This window comes from Drosophila biarmipes, chromosome 3R, assembly GCF_025231255.1.
Source record: "Drosophila biarmipes strain raj3 chromosome 3R, RU_DBia_V1.1, whole genome shotgun sequence".
Classification (NCBI taxonomy): Eukaryota; Metazoa; Arthropoda; class Insecta; order Diptera; family Drosophilidae; genus Drosophila; species Drosophila biarmipes.
The window spans coordinates 10,536,787-10,559,363 of NC_066616.1; the positions used below are offsets into that span (position 1 = coordinate 10,536,787).

General features: G+C 41.5%; 1 protein-coding gene across 3 annotated transcripts in view; it reads right to left on the reverse strand.

Moving 5' to 3' along the window:
• Positions 1–22,577, reverse strand: part of LOC108031325 (protein roadkill) — a 76,489-nt gene that overhangs the window by 11,862 nt on the left and 42,050 nt on the right. Inside the window, exon 1 of one of the 3 annotated variants that reach the window (XM_017104573.3) lies at positions 632–2,259. The exons of the other annotated variants lie outside the window; for them this stretch is intronic. Coding sequence (XP_016960062.1) covers positions 632–1,866 — 1,235 coding nt within the window. The 5' untranslated portion in view covers positions 1,867–2,259. Of the gene's footprint in view, positions 1–631; positions 2,260–22,577 lie in introns of those variants that run through there. 3 annotated transcript variants of the gene reach the window in all.

The following is a 22,577-nucleotide window of genomic DNA, read 5'->3' on the forward strand; positions in this document are numbered from 1 at the left end:
AACTTGGTATATAAAGTTATTATAAAGGAAATTGGTATTCATTTTAAGATCTTCCTTGAAGAACTCTTCATAACGTGGTATATGAAGTTATTACAACGGCATTTGGTATTCTTTTCGAGATCTACATTGAAGAACTCTTCATAACTTCGTATATAAAGTTATTATAAAGTCATTTGGTATTTTTTAAGATCTTCCTTAAAAAACTTTTAATAACTTGGTATTAAGTCATTATAAAAGGAATCGGTGGTTTTTATAAGATCTTCTTTGAGGAACTCTTTATAACTTGATATATTATTGATTTTAGTTCTCTTTAGGTTACTAAACACTTAGTTTTAACTGCTTTTTGGTTCCTTAACCAATCAGATAAGGCTTAAAGTTCAACTTTTGTCATTTACTGATTGGCAGACATCCAAGACCACCTACTTATCACACAAATGGTAGGCGCTTCCCATAGCTACTGCTGTTTAAAGTAGGTGTAAATGGCTCATATGCGCAAATGCCAATGGCTGGCATTTAGCTAGCCATAATATTTATGTAAATATAGTTAGTTGCCCCTCTATAAAACCTATTCTATTTCTTTCCATTACTATCTAAAGGGTCGTTTAGGGGCCAATTGGCGTGGCATATTTACCTTTTATCACAGAAATTTGCGGCGGCGTTACAAAATTCCTTAGAATTGGGGCATTTAACTAATAATACTAGGCACAGAGGAGATTGTTGTGGTTGCTGTTGATTGTTGTTGCTGCTGCTGCCGTTGCTGTGGTGGTGATGATGGCTGCTGCTGCTGCTGTGGTGATGGTGCGGCTGCTGCTGCTGTGCAGGATGGGCGCAATTATAGTGTTGCTGTGGTACCGACGACTGCTGATAGGAGGATGACGAGGAGGAGGATGATGACGACGATGTGGATGCGGAGGAGGAGGAGGACGCACTGAGGGGATGGTGGTGTTGCTGCTGGTTCAGATGCCGCCTGATGGACTGATTGATGCGATTCGTTATGGAGTTGGTCAGCGCCGAGTGATGGCTATGCAGATGGTGTGATGAAGAGGAGGATGATGAGGCGGCCACTGAGGAGGAGCTGGACGAGGAGGAGGAGGAGGAGGCGGCTCCGAACAGGCGGCTGGCAATGATGCTGTTGCTGTGGTGATTGCTGCTGCTGCTGTTGCTGCTGCTGCTACTGTTGCCGCCGTTGTAGTGCGTGTTGCCCGCACAGGCGCTGCTGCAGTTGTTGGAGGAAATCGCACTGGACGAGGGCGAGGGGGCGGACCGGGTCAGTATGTGTTGCAAGTTGCTGCTGCCGAATGCCGCCTGCAATATGTTGCTGGGTGTTGCCAAATGCTGCGCCAGTGTTGCCGAGCCACTTCTACTGGTTGCTGCCGCCGTTGCCGCCGCTGCAGTTGCTCCACTTTCGTAATTCAGGTGACCCAAATGCTGTTGCAAAACTGAAGGCGCAGCTTGCTGTGCTGTTGCTGCTGCTGCTGGCGTGTGTGGGTGGTGTTGCTGCTGTTGCTGCTGTTGCTGCTGCTGTTGCAGCGACGATCTGCGCAATAATACTGGTGGCGTCGATATCAATTGCTGCAGGCGACTGCAGTTGCCGCTGCTGCTGCTGCTGGGGGCTGCTCCTGTGGCGACTGTTGCTGCTGCTGCCGTCGCAGATGTTGCTGCTACAGATGTTGCCGTTGCCGTTGCAGTTGCAGTTGCAATTTCAGGCCCATTCTGCGGCTCTCCGTTCTCGCAGCAACAATTATCGCTGGTAGCAGGTTGCTGCTGCTGCTGCTGCTGTTGCTGCTGCTGCTGCTCTAAATTCTCATTTTCATAGATTTCATGCACACTTCGCTTTTTCTTGATTTTCACATAGGGCTCAAACATTTTACAATTTTTATGGCCAACACTTCGAAAGCACTCTCCGCACAACACACCTTTTGTATTCTTATTTCGTTTCGCTTTTGTTATAAAATATACGATTCTCTGGGTTTGTAAAAAATTGCTCAACTTTTGGGGTGCTTATAAATTTTTCATTTGCACAAATCTCTTTGTTGCCACATGCCGTTGCCTGGTATTTAGTTGCCTTGCGATTTGTATAATTTTCAAGTGTGTGCTCGACTTTTTGTTTCGAGTAGTATTTGATTGGATTTTGTGTTGAATTCAATTTTTTTATTATATTTGGTGGGCGACACACGAGGCGAGAGAGAAGGCGAGTCGAATCGTAGCGAATCGAAGTCGAATCGAGCGCTGAAAACGAACGAACCGCTCCGCTTGAAAGTGCGCGTCGAAATGAGTCGAAATGAGCTGAAATTTGAAAATACAGAAATTTGTGCCGTCCACTCGCGACGCCTACTGCGGCGTCGGCAGCGCCAGCAGCGCCGGCTGCGCTGCCCGTTTCAGTCCCACTTCGTTTCACTTCGCCTTGTTTCGGGCCGTTTCTCTCTCTGCGTTTTACCATGTAACGCACACGCACACCTACACTTTCGCTCGGCTTTGTGTGAGGTCGATGAGCACATATGGAAACGAACGGGAAAGCCCCGGGGGAGGGGGTCGATAGGGAGGTACCCTTTATGACCCTTAAGTGTACTGTTAGGGTAAGCTTTTGGATTTATATAAAGGATCAAGGTCCTTAATTCAATAAAATCTTTTAGTTGCCTGCGTTCTTTGAGCAAATAGGTGGCCCTTGATTAAAAGAATATATTTTCTATACCAATAAAATGGGTAGTATTTAGGCAAATTGTATATATGGTATGTATATAACACACAGTTTGGACCGTTTTACACATGAAAGATAACATTTAGATCTGTATTTTTACATAGTACTTAAAGATTTGGTCCTTAGGACGTTAAAGAATAGGAATAACATAATTGTCTACACCGTTTAGACCACTTAAATAAATAAATAAAATATATAAAAATAATAAATATTTAAGATGACGTTTTTGTCTACTATCCCATATATTCTTTCATTATTATAATATTTAAAGACTTTGATTTCTAAGATACTAAACATTAAACGTTGAGAATACATAACATGCCAGAGTTTTCTTTCTTTTAACTTCCAATAAGATACCTTCTACTTAAAGGACACACCGCTCTATTCTACAAACACTGGGTATCACAAAAGGAAGCAACCTTACGAGTGGGAGAGAGGGGGAGAGCTGGAGAGAGCGAGAGAACCCAGCGACACTGAAAATCGGGCGCAAGTGCAAAGAGCGAGAGAGGGCAAGAGCAAGTCAGAGAGAGCGAGAGGGAGACGGCGTTGAGGGCCAGCTGATAAATGGTTGCGCGTGTGTGGCGTACACTGCGTATACGCGCTTCCGAGTGTGGGTGCGCGTGTGGTCGCAGGACGGAGGTTACTTTTGCCGGCGGTCCTTGGCGTGGCGATAAACGGTAATCACTTGGTCACAGAGGCGGTCCGATCCGCAGGCCCCCGCCCCTTGACCACCTAGCCTTCTGCCGCGTCCTTCAAGGGCTTCCTATCCACACACGTGTGTGCGTACAGAAATACATTCCCGTACGCACAGGGCTATCGAAAATGCGGGGCTATGGGAAAGACATCAAGGACTATGGGTACCAATATCTGAATAGCCTCCATTTCCATACACTTGAAGAACACGGGTTTCATTTCTTACAGGACTGGGTTCTGGTCCTTGAAAGCTCAATGAACTATTTGGTTTTAAGCAAACTAGCCATTATGAACATCTAAGTAAAGAATTTATAATAAAATCCCATAAAAAATATAAGAAGTTAAAATAACGATTTTTTAAACAAATTACCCGTAATGGGTAAATATAGAAACTTAATAAAAACAAACAGTTCTGAAGATCAGTTTTGTAAGAATTGATAATCAGTTTAATCTCACCGTGATCAAACACGGTTAAGCTACTACTACTACAGTTTCGTATTTTAGGAACAAAGCCTTCTTCCAAAATACATAAAAACCATTATTTTTCTGAGTGCATCCTGCCTGTTGTTCCTTCAGGAACAGTTGACATTGGAACGCCCTATCGACGCACATCGCCGGGGAACGCAAGCTGTCGTCCTTTGTCAGCAAACGTATTTTTCCCATTTTTTGGGGGGCGCTGGCACATTGTGCTTGTACTCGGCTTGTTTGTGTGTATCCAAATGGGGCGTTGTCGTTGTCGGTGGCATTAGCCATCCAACTCCGAGTACGAGTATACAGGAACCAGCAACACATGTCGCTGGCAGTCGCCCATCATCAGAACACCCTGGCGGGGCCACCCAGCTGCAGATTTTTCGTTCAGCCGGCGTTTCCACTCCACCTCTACTCCAAATCCACTTCCCACTTCTCTGCACTCCGATCCATGGCAGGCCGCAGCAGTTTTCCACTTGCAACAATCGCATGTGCAGCGGCAACAACTTCTCGTGTGCACAGAGAGAAATTTCCCAAGATTGGTACACCACTTGTACTTTTGTTAAATGTTTCAAGTATTAAAAAAACCACACTTTATAAACTTTAAAAAAAATTGTATTTTCTTAGGTAGTAAATAATTTTAAATGAATACAAATGCTAAAGTATTAGAAATTCTTTCATGGACTGTTGTACGCTGTAAGTGTTGCGGTAGAGAAAGAGAAGAACCGACCGCTGTTATAGAACCTTCTATGGTATAGAGCTGATCAATAAGAGATGATTAGCCCTTCTATGATATAGAGATGATGAATAACCAACATTTGAAAATCTTAGTACTACTTTGGGCACCATTACTTTAAATCATCTGAAATATACCAGCTTTATCCATTCATTGGGAAGACATAGTGGAATTTTTTTTCAGTACACGTGGGCCAGTGCAGCTACACTTCACATGCCACCACTCGGCACATTCGTCTCATTTATGGCGTGCAAATTAGCATAAGGCCAAAAGGTCTTCGTGTGTGTCCTTTAGGGCCACGGCGGCCACACACAACACACAATACCCAAAACCCAAGACCCTAGACCAAAGACCCACGACCAAAGACCATATCCCGTGTCCGGATCGCATCAGTTTCAGCTTCTGTCCGCCTCGCAAATCATGTGTGTGCGGCTTGGTAAGTGGTAAGTGAGTGCTTGCCTGCTCATTAGTTAGGTGGTCCGTAGGCATCTCGTCGCAGGCAGCTCAGTTCCTCTGACACTGCCAGAATGTGTGAAAATTGGACAGTAATGCGGCCCTCCCTGCAGATGTTGTTGTTGCTGGTGCTTGGTACATAAGCCCATCGCCCTTTGAAGTTGCGACGCTGGAGGTGTTGAAAGTAGCAACTACGGCCCGTGGGCGGGGGTCGGCAGCTTGTGAAATTGGTTGGGTAATTGAGTTATAGCCCAAATTTCAACCAATACAATTGGGGTTTAAAGTGTCATTGCCGGCTTTTTAGCTAGTTTCAATTTATTATGAAATTCACAGAGGAACTGAACTAACAGAAAGCTTAATGAGTAATTTAAGTTTTCAGTTCTAGTTCTGATCTCGCCAATAAAATCTTAGAAACTGCCATCAAGGGTTCACGGTCCACTCAATAAATCAACCGAAATTCCAAGGCGATCTCTCATAAAAACCACATTGAAAGGTCTTTTTTAATTTCGCTATAGTGTGCCCGCTCGATCATCACGATCAATTTCAAAGTTATCACCGCCCACTCGGCTAATTATGCCACAGTGCCTTTATAAGGGGGGATATGTCTGATGGCGATTTGCTCATCTTTGAAATCAAAGGCCGGCGGAGACGGACGTTCAGCGACCTTTGGGCAATTTTATTTTCGCCCCGCCAACTGGAGGCGTTCGGTTCAACTTCCTTTCCATTTTTGCGGAAACATTAAACAATCTCAACTGGTTCACCTTTCCACTTGGTCATTGAATCTTCAATGAGTCTCAATTTCATTGGGACTTTCACATTGCCCAGCTGACCCCTGCTGCTCTTTTCCCTCGTATATTCGTCCTCTCTCTCTATCTATCTTTATCATCAATCGATTTTCAATGGATTTTTGTGTTGTTTTAGGAATAGAAATTTCGCCTAATGCTTTCCAATGTGTTTGAGTGTGTTTGGCTGCCGCTGTGTGTAGTATATGGCGATATTGCAAAATGCTCATGCACATGATTTACTTGACACTAATTTCCATAAATAAAACAAAAGTTTAATAACATCGCCCCTGCCGCTTCAATGGGTCGCTGACAATAACCCAATTTTCAATCAAGGCGGGCGCTGTCGTTGCTCAGCTACAGTGGATTCAATATTTGAATGAGCTTGCAAAAATATTAATAAAGCAAAAACTTGTAGAGTGACCATACAGTTAAAAATAAATTTAAATTAGTTTATTATAGAAAAGTGTGACCATGCTACTTAATATCAGTCTAAAATTAGGAATACTGAAAAACCGGCACCATTTCCAAGACAATTATATAAATCTTGGCTAACCTACAAGCTGTCTAAATTTTTATGAAGTCGTATAAAAAACATAAAAAAACCAATTTTACACACTGCTTTGATCGTTTATGGACGATTACTCATTTATGGCCGCATTTTGAGCACGGTGCAACATTGTAATCACCTCAGATGACAAAACTCAAATCGAAGCAATCAAATCTGGAGGCTGCTCTCTCGGCCGATTATTGCGTGGGTCGTTTTTGGTGCGTTGACGAAAGTGTTAATTGATTCGATTGCCCTCGAAGTGAAGTGAGGTGGTTTAGGGAAGCCCAGAAAACGTTTGGCTGCACAGATTTAAGCCAGCGATTAGCGTGTTACGAGATGGCTGAATCGAGTTGCATCCGTTAGATGCGAGAAATGGAGTTGTAAGGCTGGCGCGAAGAGATATTGAGATACGGCATCCGAATGGTGAAAAAAGCGCTGCCGTGGGATATAACTTCCATACTCGTGCCGCGGGTGAAACTTTTCGAAGAGCGAGAGAAAGCGACTGCAGGGAAAGAGACGGGACGAGAGCAACTTTTCGTAATCACTTTGCAGCAATTGGCGTTTTGGTTCGGTTTCGGTTTTGTCGGTTTGAACACAACGAGAAATTTACATTTCACATTTTCACAATCTTTTTATTTTTTCTTTTTTCTCCTCATTTCTTTCCCCCTGCGTTGCTCATGTAACAAATGAGTGATTGGAGCAGCTTTCCGCATTTCACACACTCACAGAGGAGCAGCGGCGACGGCGATCATAGAAATCTGCGCTTTGTCGTCATCATTGACATCGTCTTGGCCTGGCTTTTTCGGATTTGCTGCCTTTTCCTCCGCCTTGTTGGGCTTTCTTTTCGTCGACGGCTCTGGGAGTTAATTGTTTGGGTAAAATCTGTTAAGGGGCCAATTTTGTAAGTGAGATTAATAGGAACGTGGGCTGTGGCTGGCCTGGGGCCTTTCGATTCTCTGGGGCTAACTTGGGATGATTTATTGGGCCTATACAAAGTCTCAGTCTTAAATTAAGTTAAAATATATATACAATTTTAGGCTATATAAAGTCATATAATATTTATTTTTTAGTTTTAATTGTTAATTGGAATATAAATTCTAGGGATTTTCAATCTATTTACTAAAAATGTTAGACTACTTCTTTTCGTTTAACTAAAAAGACATTATTTTTTGCTTTAATACCCATTACCCACTGATTTCACACCATTTATGGCCCACTTAATACAAGTACTATAAGGAAAAATCTCCTTGCTTAACGAAGTGATTAGAAGTGATTACTAGTATTTGTTTGGATTAATGATTGCAGCACTTATTGACAATTTCCCATCTCTAATTGAGGTCGTTTTATGTCCCAACTCAAAGCCATCGGAAACTGGTCGAAGTCTGTGCGATTTGATCGCTTTCGGTTGATTGCTCCGATGTTTTGTAACAGAGATCGGCTTTTTTCCGGCCCATTCCCTGTCACGCGCCTATCGAAATCTAGTCCAGTGATAAATCATAAAATGATTTACAATTCGGGTACGCTCCGTTTCGATTTGTATTTGCGTTTGTCTCTGTTTTTTTCGTAACCCAACCAAACCCATTTTGGCCCGGCTTTTATTGGCGGCTAATGGGCAGGGGAAGAAAAGTGTTGCCGGGCCGTGAGTTTCACTTGGCCTTGGGTCGAATTTTATTGCCTTTGTGGTTTGGATTATACAATAATTCCGAGATGTCGAAAAGAAGTCTTACAGGTAGTAAGCCAGATGCTGATTGCATTTCCTGTGGTCCAAATGGGATTCTCGGGAGGCAAAGACAAATTGCCAATGTCACAACGTCGTAAAATGTGCAAAAAGTCTTTTAGCATACACAATTTGTCCAGACTCGGGATCATCGCACAATGTATTCGTCAAGGAAAAATATTTAACAAAAAAAAAACAGAGGAGAGGAAGAGTAAACAAAGTCGAAGGTAATCCAAACTGGAGACAAAGCGATCATTCAAAGCGAGGCGAAGAACACCCAGGATGGGATTTTGTCAGATCTTATCTCGGGCCTCAAACGAAAATGTCAAAACATGCCATCCCATCCCATTGGGTAATTGTGTGGAAGGTAAATTATGAAACTGTCGTTTCGCTCGGGGGTTCGATCTTGGCCCGGCTAAAAATGGCATCCAGGCTGTTTAGTACATAATGCTGCCTAGGTATATCCCGCTGCTAACCGCAAGAATGGCAAAATGGCCAGAAGTCGTACAAGTGGCCGGGGAATGGTTCTGGTTCTGGAGATGTGCATCCCACGGCGTTTGTTTACGCTCATTAAACGTGAAAAGGTGCCACCCGAATAGGCAAACTGCCCGGGACCTCCGGCCGCGAAACCTTAGCACCTGTAGCTGTAGACCAAGACGGGTCTGCAGAAGACTCTGCCCTGCTCTGCGTGTGTGGTCTCTTCGGAGAAGAAACAACCAGCCAACCAAGGACCACCCCTTTCTCGTCGCCATCTCCATTCTTGGCCGCAAACAATTCTCTAACAATTACGCCTCAATGGCATATAATTCAATCTTCTGCTGCCTTTGCTCTTTTGTCTGATGGATGTGTGATGGATAGCTCCCAAAGAGGAGGGCGGAAGGCCAGAACACACACACACATCACATTGTCTTAATACCTTACAGCCAGGTGTGGATTGTGTATCTGTATCTGGCCATCTGAATCCGTATCCGTGTATCAGCGGCTAGGCTAATTTGAAGTGCGTGTATCGTGGACTTCGTGTGTGGCCCGAGGAGCTGGGACCAGGAAAGAAGAGGGAAACGGGGACCACAGTGAATACCCATTCAGTGGGAAATCAATTAGGTGAGCAAATCACCAAGGATTTTTTTTGTTCAAGGAGGAAAAGGTTTTGTATTTGCCTTGAAATCAGAGATATTTGTTGCCAATAAATCGTATATAGTATATTTATATTTAAGAAAGGTAAAAAATTACAATTTTTACTTCTCATCTAAAGTTGTTTGGTCAAAAAACCATTTATGTTGTATATACAATTTTACCTAGTCCGAATCAATTGCATAATTATCTTCAAGCTTCTTACTGTAAACCTATCCAGCATCCACTGTAACCTTCGTGCATTGAATTCAAATGCCGACTTGAAGGAGCCTTAATAAACAGAAAAAAAATCCACCAAGAATTCCTTACCGGCTCTTATAAAAATTTCGTGTTTTACCCTCTTTTTTTCGTTTTTAATAATTTAAATAAAAAATGCCACCAAAGTGGTTTCGGGTTATAGCTGGGCAAACATGGCTTATAGTGAAGTGCGAGTATGTGTATACGTTAAGCGCAGGCGCAGAGCCTAAACACACTCGTATGGCATATACCATATAGCGAATGGCGTATACCGATACAATATACACGGGGAGACGAACAAAGTAAACATGTGAGGCGGCCTCAGTTTTCGACTCTCGAGGAACGAGAACGGCGACGGCTGACGATTCTTGCCACACACGATCATCGAGCGGCGTTGGTGGGCTCTCAAACCCTCGAAACCCGGGGCCTGGAACCACAGACGTCGCGCTCGGACGGTTCCACAGATCCCAGAACCCAGGGAACTCAGAACGCAGAAGCCTCCCGACCAGGTTCAGTGTTGTCGGCCAAAGATTACAGGAAGCAGGCAAGACAAGCATTCAAATTAGCTAATTAGAGACAAGATTAATTTCGGTTTTTGTGGAATAAATGGATATGATTAATTTTGAGGGGGATAAATAAACGATTAGGTTTTATTATTATTATCGAGTATCATCCATTTAGCAGCGAGTTTGTGTTAGTTAAATAGGAATAATACGAAAGGAATATTTTTAATCGTTAGATTAAACTTTAGCTTTTAAGACTTGTTATAATAAAGTGTCATCTATTTACCACCGACTTTGCATGAATTAAACCGGTTGACCAGAGTTACCTTTGATTTCTTATAAAAGATCTTTGAACGGCGGGTTTATTTGTAATCTCAAGAGTAACCTCTAGTTTAACGTAACCCTTAAACGCACCGTATCTGACTGGAAACGAGCCAAGGTACCAACGCTGGCCAAAACCCGGAGAGGCCAAAGAGCCAGGCCAGCGGAGGCGGCCAAGAACAAACCTTAAAACTAAAGGCACAACAAAGCCAACAAGTAGAATCGTTTTGCTTGTCGCAACGACCCCTCCCGTTCTTGTTAGCCTCTTTATGGATTTTATGGCCGTCGCTATTCCGCTTTAATTGTTTTCCCTGGCCCTCAGAACAGTCGTTGCCGTAATCCAAACAGATCAGGTCCAGGGCTTCCTTCGGTTTCCCTTTTTATATTGTTACCGTGCCGGTGCTGCCGGCCATTAATTCCCTCAGCCTGAAGAAGCTGACCTTTGACACCCGTCTGCGGCTCTGTTGTTTGCCGGGGCGTCGATTAAGGCGGCGGGTAATTAATTTTCCTTTTTTTATTATCATTCTTATTACGGGGCATTTAGCTTGTAATTAGTGTGTAAAATTAGCCACAGGTTGTTGGCTTGTTCGTTTGCTTCTTGGGTGGCTTGTGTTCAGTCTGAGGAGCTTGGTTAAGTGATTTCGAGATGCTATCAATTTCCCCGGCGACTTCTTGGTAATAAGGCTTGTACTTTGTTTGCTTTCGCTGGAAAGGAGTCTCCGAGACGGAGAAGTTTGTTTATGGGCACTGCCCGAGAGGCTAGGTTTTGTCTAAAAGGTTTCAAATGCAAAGTGAAAACAATGTCTAGCCCGTAGAAATTCCCAATAATTTATAGAGTGGCAGAAACCTTATCAACTCAAGGCTGTCTTGAAAATAATCGGAAATTTTAGATTACAAATTTCATTGAAGTAGTCAAAAGTCGATTTTGGCAAACTGATAGCAATGATAGCGATGACAAATGGTATTCCCAAGGAGAATGTTTCAAGGAAAAAATAAGTAGTAGATTAAACATCTGTATATTAAGGCTAGTGATTTATATTAGGGAAACTTTGGTACTTATTTATATAATATGATATAGTAAGTTCCGTTCCGAAATCATCGATCTTCACCACTACTTCACTTCTGTCCACCATCGAAAAACTTTCAAATCAGCTGTTGGTCAAATAAAGCCAGACGAGACTGTGAAAAAGAAACGCCAAAAAGGCAATCGCCAGCGTCAAGGCCCAGTTAAGAGAGTCAACATTACAATGGATGGTAAAAAAATCCAAAAATTAAATACAATTTGGGCGTCTGCGTCTGGCGCCCTAAATGAAGACAAATTGTAAATAAACGTAAATTTTCGAAACGGCAGAGTGAAAACTGTGTGCGGACAAACATTTAGCAGCGGTTACATAAAGAAAGGGCAAGAAAAGGTTTGGAGAGCCGCCCAGATAGATGGACACTAAAATAAAGTCTGGCAGAAGGGGAGCAGAAATATAAAAAATAACACAAAATGGGGGTTACGCACAACGTGCGAAGATCGGCTGCTGTTGTTGTTGCATGTGTAATTAAGCGAAATTAGGACAATCCCCCCAAAAAAGAGATGCAAGCCACAATTTCTGTGAGTGTGGAGCCCAGAAAAAGAAAGCCGCGCGGAAAAAGAGTCGAAAAGTGCTCGGTCTTCTGGGAGAGTCTTCGACTTCGTCTTCGTCATCGCTTGCTTGGAGTCTTCGGATCTCGGAGTCTTCGGCTTCGATCAAACTAAGCCAAGTTTTGTTTTTGCGGCTCATTCGTGTTTGCCGCTTATTACGTTTGTTGCTGCTTTTTATTTTTGCTTTTTCTGCCGCTGTCGTGCCCCCTTTTTTGGGGCCATATGGCGACGCCGCCACCGCCGCCGACTGCGACGCCGGCGACGAGGCTTGCACAAAAAACGCGTCGCGCTTGTTATGTAATAGGTAACGAACGGCGTCGCTACGTTTTGTCATTTTGCCGTTTTTTTGGGATACCCAATGCAGTGGGTAGTATTATTTACCGTCCAAGTTGGCCATAAATAGAAGGAAATGTAATTAATTTATGTCCCAGGAACTCGTTTCTATTTTCCATATATTATACATTTTTTTAGACAATTTGTTACTACTGTGTAAAAGAAAAAACATTTAAAGGCTCTAAATTGTCAAAAAAAAGTGGTTCATTTAAGAATCTGATAAAAAAAAGTTCCTCAAAAAACAATTTTCAAGGGCTATTAGGAATACTTTTTATACTATAATATTTTTCGGTTTAGAAATTTTTATAAATAGTTTTTATTATCAAATAGTAACCACTAAAAAATATATATTTTTTAATATTTTCAAAGAACATTTAAAGACATTATGCTTAAAGTTCTGCCAATAGGTTAAGCTTTGGATCTTTGAACTTTTCATTCAGATGTATATATTTTTAACCTAGAGTATTCCCCACTTCGTTCACTCCCAAGTCTATCTCCTACTTCTTGTTTATTATTTGTTGCTGTTGCTTTATCGTATATTTTGGTTTCAATTTTTTCGAAGTTACCAAAAAACTGAGCTGGCCAAAAAAGCGAATGCAACGGCAGCTGCAACTGCAACTTCCAGCGGCAGCCTCAGCTAGCTGTGGGCGACTCTCGCGCATTGAAAGATAAAATTGTCCATTTTTTGTCTTCAATTTTATTTTTGGCCTCTCTTTTTTCGGCTGTGCTTATTTTATAATTTGCTGCGCTTTTTACAGCCCAAGCCATGAAAAAGAGGTGAAACTAATTTTTGTTTTTGGTGTGGAAATCCCTCGCAGTGTTTATGTAATGCGCGTATCTTTTCCTTTTGTTTATCTGTTTGTTTTTATTTTTTGTGGGCGCTGCTGCGAAATGTCGCTCCTAGAATGAGGAAGAGAAGAGGGCAGCATGTGTGTGCAAGTGAGAGGGAAGGGGTCCAGGGGGAGCTGCACAATTAATTCGATTGCACAACAATCGCACAAGCTAAAAGACAATTGAAATTAGAAAGGCTTCGGAGCCGAGCGAATTTAGTGTTTGCGGCGTTTGAGAGAGAAATAAAAACAAAAAGGGACCTACAACAAAGGTTGAGCATCGTTTGCCGTGAAAGGTGAAAGGTGTAGATAATCGGGCAGCAGCGAAAAGAGAGTTTCTCGAAGGCGTCGTGTGTGATAGCGGGTGAGATTTGGGTATACAACACACAAATCGCGGGTGGCTCGATATGTTTCGTTTCCCTCTGTGTCTTTTCGGCTTTAAATGTATAAATTTTAGGGTCTTTCTCTTCGTTTCTTGTTTTGGCCTTTTTTCCTTGGCTGGGTGTTACGAATTCGAGTGAAATCGCAGCTCGAAGATGCGGGGGAAAAGTGCATGAATTTGTTTTTTAGGCCACCGATAGTTCCGGCATTTCGGCGCCCTGCCCTCGAGGGAAGTGGGGTCAAAACTTTCGGGCCATCGAGAAATTGATTGGCACAGCGAATGGAAATTCAATTTGTAATGGGCCAGTGAGAGCGGGACAGCGGGTGGCGTTAATGGCTAACGTTAGCGGCTAGGCTAGGGCTAAGCTGCAGATAAATCTCTGTTGGCCAATTGTGATACATAAGCGGTGAAAACTGTTAAGAGGGTGTGAATGGAGGGGCATTTGCATAAATTGCATAATTAAAGTGAGCCACTAAAAGTGTTTCTACACCTCGAACGCGGAAGTGTTATAAAAATATAACAGTTGGACAGGGAAGTTGTAGGTTAGAAACTTATTTAGGGGGTTAGTAATTTTTAAGATCAAAAGTCAAATAAGTTCTGTTATACTGTTCTAAACAAATTTAAAAAATTCTAATTTGCAGTACAAAAGTTAGAAAATAAATACAAATTATTAAGACCTGAGCTTATTTTGTAAGCATCAAAATCAAGTAGGCACCAGCGTTGCGGAAAGACCAAAACTTGTGTGTTATACAACTGTTATAAAAATACAAATAATTTTTTTTGAGTCCGAAATAATGAAAATGATAATAAGTGATTGAGACTTAACATTATTTTTAATAGCTACTAAATAAATTTAGGAAAAATACGCATATCTATAACAAAACCGCAAATCCATTCTGTTATACAACTGTTATACCCCTGAAGACCTATCAGATGACATCTATCGAAAGTAATCCAACGCGCCACCACATCCAATTTGAAAGTCGAAATTCTACTAAAACGACTTTTTCCTGGGCTCTCACAAATATGCATCTCAAAATAACATTTGCCCTAACAACAAATCAAATGGTGAACAATAGTTCAGTGGCACGAATGTTCGTGTCGAAATGTCATGGACCCTTAGACCCGTCTCTCCCACACTTGGCACCCACTTTTGGTTAACCCACGCCCCCTAATAACCACTCACTCTCCCTCAAGAAAAATGTAGCGTATAAAAAGCGAACTGCCCGCATTGTTACAAGACCCTCGGGAACTTTTTGTTTGGCCAGCTCGTAAATTTCCCTGGCTGAACTTTCAAAACCCAAATGAAATTGTTGTTCAAATGAACAGCGACGATTTGCATTCAGCTTTTCTTGGGACTGGCCATTGTTTTTGCATAATTTCCCTGGGAGGAAAGCCAACAAAAAAAAAAAAACAAAAAACAGTTCACCCTGCGCGGCCAGCGATCTGCGATCGCTTTGAGAAAGAAAGTCATTAAGTGAGTGGAAGAGCCCGAATTAGAGAAGAAGCTGCCGCAGAGCAGCAGTCACAAATTAGCGCTCAAATTAAGTGATTATTATTATTAGCCGCAGATACATTTTCGAAAAATGTATCTCAATTTATTGTGTGTGCTTTCTGTTAGCGGCTTATTCAAATGAAAGTTTGAGGCGAGAATATAGTAGAGGAGCAGTGTAGATCGGCGCCCACATCGATCTCGGTGTGATACTTTCTAAATGTGCGACCGCGTTGCACAATTTTTCTTCTCCTTTTCAGCTCTCGATTTTTCGGCGGGGTAATTGCAACTGCAGCTAATGTGAAATTCAATTGGCTGCCCCAGAAACAACAACGGATGCACTGGGAAAACGTATTTTATGCAGTAATACTACAAACAACTTTTTGCATAATATTGTTCTAAAAAATATATAGAAAATATTATAGATAAATTTTAAATTCGGGTATTAAATATTTAGTAATATTTTGGTAAAGAGGTAGTTTTCTTTTTAAGTTTCCAAGCATTTCCTTGGTTAGTGGTATTTTTAGTGTTTCAAAAGTTATGCCCAATTTTCCCTCCATATAGGACCAATTTTGTTACGAAAACCTTGCCAATTTGTGGCCAATTTCGGTGATATTTCTTCCGGTGTTCAGAAATACAACTTTCCAAGTTGCAAAATTTTCAAAGCGGACGACAAACAAATTTTGTTTAACTTTCCACAGTCGCAGCGGCGGCGGCAAAGCTGGGTTATGTCATAGCAGAGGTGAGGTAAGTCGGCAAAGGGGCGGAAGGGGCGCAAGGGGCGGGAGAGGTGCGATTTCCCTCAAGTGAAACTGTAAGCTGCGGTTATATATTTTTTTCATCAGTTGATTTTTTTTTGGAAAGCCGCAAAAAGGTAAGGTAAAAATGAAGTTGCACAGCCGCCAAAGTTGAGGAAAAGAGCACCGGACTATCCGTAGGCCTCTCTTTTTTAATGCGTGGGGACAAGCAACAAAAACTACAACCACTGCGGCAACAACAATAGCAAAGCAAGAGCAACAATGAAACGAAAACGAAAGTGTGCGCATCCGCAATTAAAATTGTAAACGCGAGAGTTTACAAAAGTGGTAGAAGCGAGGAGGAAACGACACAAAATAAAATGGTTGGGTTTTCTCAAAAAAAAAATGCCACCAAAATGCGGTCGTCTGTCAAATTAGAGGCAAAAGTTTTCGAGTGAAAATTTTGACCCAATTTCGGTGGCTTTCGGCCGAAATGCGATTACCTAATGCCGCAGGAGGAGAAGCAACTCAGTGGCGCCCTTGTATTTGTATCTTTGTATCTTTTCTAGGTAAACCTCAAGGCCAAAGCCTTTTTATCAGCATAAAAATGTACAAAAATGAGTTCCACCATATACTGCATATTGATGAAAAAATTTAAATATTTAGGCTCAATAATTTAAAAGGAAATAAAAATTCATATTTTTATGACCTTTACTTTTGGTTTGATTATCATAACTTCAGTATTATTTTAAGGATAACCCCATTTCGTAACCTTATACCCTTTCCCTCATCACATATCGACATAACTCCAGATATTTGGGGCACTCACCGATCGACGCAACTGGTTTGCTTATCGCTCGTTTTTCGGACATTTTTTAGAGTCGTTATAAATGAATAATTGCGCCTGGGCCTATAAAATGGGTCACCCGAGACCAGATCGGATCGGATCGATTCGAATCGATCGAGTTTCCCTTTTGTCTCGCAATGCAGCGTAATCGATTTAAATAAATTATAATTACTCACGCGGAATGGAGAACGTGTGTGTTTTGACTTAAGTGTATCCTTGACTTGAAAAGACCTGAATTTGCAAGTTGAGATACGAGGCCTTTCAGGGAACCCAGTTACATACCTGAAACGATAAAAAAGGAGATATAATCCGATTAATAAAGATCAAATTTGAGAATACTCTTTGAAATAGCAACCAATTATAGCTACTTAAAATATATGACCCCTTCGCCTCCATTCAGGACTCAAAGTTTTATGATCTATGCATTTAAAAACATCTTTGAGAGGCTCATAAAAATTAGCCCAGGTAATAAATGTCTTAAGAGACCCTCAGTGATGCATAACCCAAATCGTATTCTCAGAATCTCCGCTCGAAAACATTAAAAAACTTTAGACGCAGAATCACCGAAAATCCTCAACAAAGTAAGGAATCCATCAATAATCGCCCGCCGAACCGAATCCAGATGAAGCGAATGAGGCGTTTTGGTGGAGCAATATATCGTAAAAAAAATATGAAATCACTTTGTGACGACGATGATGACGACGACATGCCAAAGTGAAATTAGCCCAAAGTTGAAATCCATTTAGAAATCTACATGAACTCAAATGTGTGTAAAAAGGTAAGGCGAAAAGGTACAAAAAAGAGATACATTCGAGTTGTGATATTAATCCCGCCATAAATCAATGGCAACAGTCCAGCCAGACATCACACAACACACGTCAAAGTTGACAGGGTCCCCTCGCTATAGAGAAATAGATACGGATACGCCGGTATTTATAGGGAAAGGGGAGCAGGGTTGTTTGTCATTCGGGCCTAGGCGTTGGCCCATAGCTGTCCAGTTGTCGTCTATCTTCGTCTCGGGCCCTTGCCTTTTGTCATGTGCGACTTTTAGGGCATCCGAGCCCGGTTATGGCTTCCATCTGATCGCCGATGAGACCCTCGCACAGACACACCAGCATTTTCCCCGACTTTGGTTAGCCCAAAAACCATCGAAAGTTGAGTTTACTTTGGCCGTATTGAGGGTCTCATCGCGACTTAGGCCTCTTCGCGTTACTTGGCCCATGGCTGGTTAGATCCTCGGCTTGTTGAGGCCTATTTAAAATAATGCTGGATGATAATGTGCTGAAAAAGCAGGGCTAAACTTGTTACACGATTCCTAGAAATATATCTCAGGTATTAATAATATTTAAGTTAAACATATTAAAGAACAAACACTTGATTGATGGCATTTGCTTTACTTACTTTAAAGTATCTTTAAAGAATAAGTAAAATAAAATATAGTTTGTACATTTTAGAAAGTATTTTCATTGATTTAAGTTCCTTTGCTCACACTTCAGTTCCCGAAAGAGTATCTACAAATACGTTAATCAGCCAGCTTATTTTCCCACTTTAGCGGCTGGCTTCAAGCATCCGAATAATTCGGGCTGAAACAATAAATAGTCACGCATAATCTCCAAATGGAGGACGGACTGGGCCCAGTTGAAGGCGAAAAGCCCATGTGCCGCGGCTGCTTCTGCTTGGCTAAGTGGGAAACTGTCGAATTGAGCAACTGACTAACTGGCTAACTGACAAACTGGCCAACTGACGGCAGTTTCACGGCCAGAGACCGGACCCAGACCCCGTTCATATAGGCATAGTTTGGATCGCACAGTGAAAAGCAGCAGCCGCACCAGCGATGTTGTATAGTGGCTGTTTGAGTTATTCACACAAATTTCACGCCAATGGAACGGCAACAACAACAGCAGCTACAACAACACACTTAGTGCCGGCGATCCGTTGAATGGCCTTTGGAAATGATTTCTGCCTGGCAACAATTGCAAAAGCCGTGGCTAAAAACAATTTCGACCGCAGCAAAACATTAGAGCAGTGCAGCCGATGGCGGAGAGAAAATCAGTTTGGAAACAACTGTGACGAAAAACTTGGGAAAATTGTATTGACGGGCGAAATTGGTCACAGATTTGCTGAATGGTCACTAATTGGCATTCAAAATTAATCAACAAGAGCGCACAAAGTGGAGCATTCGAAAAATGGCTCAGAATATTCTGCTCTTCTATTTAGTAATACTGGTTAAGAAAAAAGTACCTTGTATTTTTTATTTGGGGAAAGAATAAATATTTGCTGCTTTTCTATTTAAAAATGTTGTTTTGTTACCAATAGAATCTAATATCTAATTTAAGTTAAATGAAAATTGCTTTCCCTAATAAATAAATCACTATCCCAGCTTCCTCGTCTTGCTTTCAAGCCTCGGTTCTGCACCATTACCAACTTGGAGTGACTGGAGAGGGGCCCAAACTATTATTAACTTGGCGTTTGACGCTGGCGACTTTCACGCGCGACTTTAAACGCTGGCAAAACGCATCGCTGCACAAATTTGCATTTGCTTCAAACACATGCGAATAATATGAAGGCAACCGAAAATGGAAAGCAGCGGCGAAAAGTGCAACAACAACAACAACAACTGACAACTGTCATAAACATAACTCGGGCTCAATTGTTGGTGTTGTTTTTGTGTCTTGGTTTGGTGATATCGCCTGAGCATATCACCGCATAACGATTTCCCAACCCCCAATTTACACGGGAAAAATACAAATTAATTACCATCCTCAAAACGTGATAAAATTAAACCAGAAATTTCAAATTTTGATTTATCATAACTGGAGGACTCTAAAAAACTTCAAAGTTATTACCTTGAAAGTTACTAGACCCTCAGTTACTAGAGATATGAAATCACTCTAAACGACGCCTAAAAGTATGCTTTGGCGTCTTTCCACTACATGGATACAAAAATCTCAGTTTTTCGTACCTCACTGGAAAGGAACAGCATAATATTGTTAAAAACTCCCAAAACAGGTCTACAAAAAGGTGGTTTTTTACAGTGTACTGCAATATACCATTCACTTGGCTTTTGTCTCCTTTTCTCCCTCCCTCTCTCTTTTTCCTATCAGCAACTTTGCATTTTGTTGCTTTTGTTTCCCTGCATCAACAGAAAAAAACAAAAACGTGTGGTGCCTTCTCTATCTGCAACTTTGTCTTTAATGATTTCTCCTTCGAACAAATTTCTTGTTACCTTACTACACCTCGGCTCTCTTTCTCTCGCTTTTTGCCTGCTTTCAATTTTTTATGTAATAGTTTATGAGCTGAAACAATACGCCGCTGGCTGCCTATCAGCCCGACGCTTTCTTTGTACCCAAAAACTTCCCCGAAGAAACGCAGAAAGGGGGAGAAAGAAAAAAGTATCTCATAGATAGCAAGCATCCGCATGTGTGCATTGTTGTTGCTGTCATTTTCCAGAGGGGATTTGCAAGGTAATGGCAAGAGCTTTTCCGACATTAAACTGAATGTGTGCGCAGAGTTCTGGCCAAACGAGGCGCACAATGGAAAATTGGGTTTGTAAAAATAAGGGGAATATTATTAAAATTTAATTTTCATAAAGGTAATTCCTATATTAACTACATTTCTGTTTGTTCTATTACAAATTTTATGAGCCGTGTCTTATTAAAAGGTTATAAATATTACATTTTGATGAACTAATTAACATAGGAATTTATATAACAAAAAAAGGTTAATCTTCATCTTTTAGTTGAATTTTTGATAGGAAAAATTGTTTTCCTCCAGCAAACAGTTTTTGTTATTGCGTCAGCTCAACGTTCCTTTCTCCCAGGCAATTTCAGAAAACTACCAAAGACCTTAGGGCCCAGAATCAATATTGATTTGGTTTTCCCTCCCACAGCAGCACAAGGAAAAAGTTTCCCGAATAAAAACGGCACAGTTCGCCTGACCAGCCAACGCGTTTATGGGAAGATGTTACTTTTATTTTCGCCACATTTTCCCCACTTTTCTCCTGTGTATTTGTGTGTGTCTGAGTTAGGTGAAATTTTTGTGGAGCATCCATTTGGCTTATGGGAAAGTTGCATTTGAATTGGGCAAAAGTGGCCGTGAGGCAGAGAATGTGATCGTAATTGATGAGCAGCCGAGGAGAGGAGAGGGAAAACAGGTCGTTAAATGGCAGTCAGAACAAGGAACACACAATCTGCGCCATTTTCCCATCGTTACAGTTTCCTTTCTTAGCTATTAAAAACCTGAACAACGGTGGTCAGGTTAAACTCTAAAGAAATTGCTCATTTACCTATTGGTATGCAAACTGTTAATGTATTATGATTTTCTGAGTAACATAATCATTACAATTCAATTATAGATCTGATCTAGCCCCGCTAACCAAAATAAAAATCAATCAATCACTTACTAAGCTGCTCAATCAATTTTTCCCAGCCCATCGGCCAAGTTCGTTGAATTGGGTGTCGTAGCCCTTTGGCCAAATCGCATACCTGGCCCTAATCTCCACTTTGGCCAAACAAACTTTGGCTTGCAACACTCAACACACACACAGTTAGTTCGGGTTTTCGGTTGAGTAGGCAGCAAAAAGCACAAGCTTTCACATAGGTGGGCGGCGGTGGGCGTGGTCAATGGGCTTAGTTAAGCCAGTTGAACTACTGTAAAAACGATGGCGCCAAGTCAAAGTCGTAAACTTGAACATGACTGCCAAAAGGTTTTAATACTCTTCGTGGAAGCATTTGAACTTTATGGGGCTTTTAAAAAGGAATGTGCTCAATGGATGTAAAATTGGTGCATCAATGTCTTTGGGCCTTGTTTTGATTCAATAACAAACACTTAACCAGGATTACATGAAAATTAACTTTGACTTAATAGATACATTTGTTTACTTTGTTATTCAGACACTTGACCTCGCCTGGGTTGTTTTAAAATATTATATTATAATTCTTCTTCGATTTGAGTAAGGGTATTCAAACTTCTGTTAATAAATATGATTGGTTTTCCCAAGTATTTAGTACCTGCGGCATATGTTAACATAGCTTTTTCATTAACCCCGTTTTATCTTCTTGCTGACTTTTTTTAAGTAGGTTTATTTTGTGAGTTTTGGGCCTCGTTTGTCCACGTAGCGCAAAATGTGTGCATTTTAATGATCCAAATTATGGTTACTTTATGGCGTTATTAATAACATTTTGATTGCATCACGTACGCACGCACTGTGGAGTTGAGCGGAGCGCTTCCTCAGGTTTACCCTCTAGACCTCAGCAAGAAACCCAAAACTTTTGTAACACTGAACAAAATTCGGAATCGAATAAAAAAATTTTAATTATAGGATGCCCATTATTTTAGGGATATTTTTTTGGAAAACTATACTCTTTAGAAAGTTTGAAGTTGATTGATGTAAAGACACATATTTTATAAATAAATAACAAATTGTCCTAACATTCTATAATCTTTTTGACATAATATGTTATTTCAAATTAAGTTAACTATCAAAGATCATTTTATTTTCATAGGCTTTGCACTGATGACTCTGCATCAAAACCACTTCCGAACTGTAACCCAAAATTCTCTCTGTGCAGTCCAAGAGTCCAAGACCAAGACCAAGACCCAGACCAAATCCGATCCGATCCCGGGCTCTTTCGGTTGTCAACACTCTTCTTGGCGCTCCGCTCACGTTTCGCTGTGCCGGCCACGTAAATGGAAATGGCATGGAAATGGGTGCAAGGTGTGTGTGTGCCAGTGTCCGCCGGGGGAAATCGGGTGCTTCAGCGCCGGAATCCTCCTTGGATTTCGGCTCGGCTCTTCGCCACTCGAAGGGCATCCCAAAGTATCGAAAGAAAAAATTAAAATAAGCAGCAGCAAAATAAGTCTCGTTTGCAGCTGTAGAAATCGTGCTGAGCTGCAGCCTTGGCTGCTTCCACTTCCCCACTCCGCCCATGTATTTATGTGTTTCTTTTCCCGGTGTCTTATCAATGCTTCATTTTTAGCTTTCGAGTGCCGTTTTCAGTTAATTTTCCGTTTCTGTTATTGAATTTTTACAACTGCC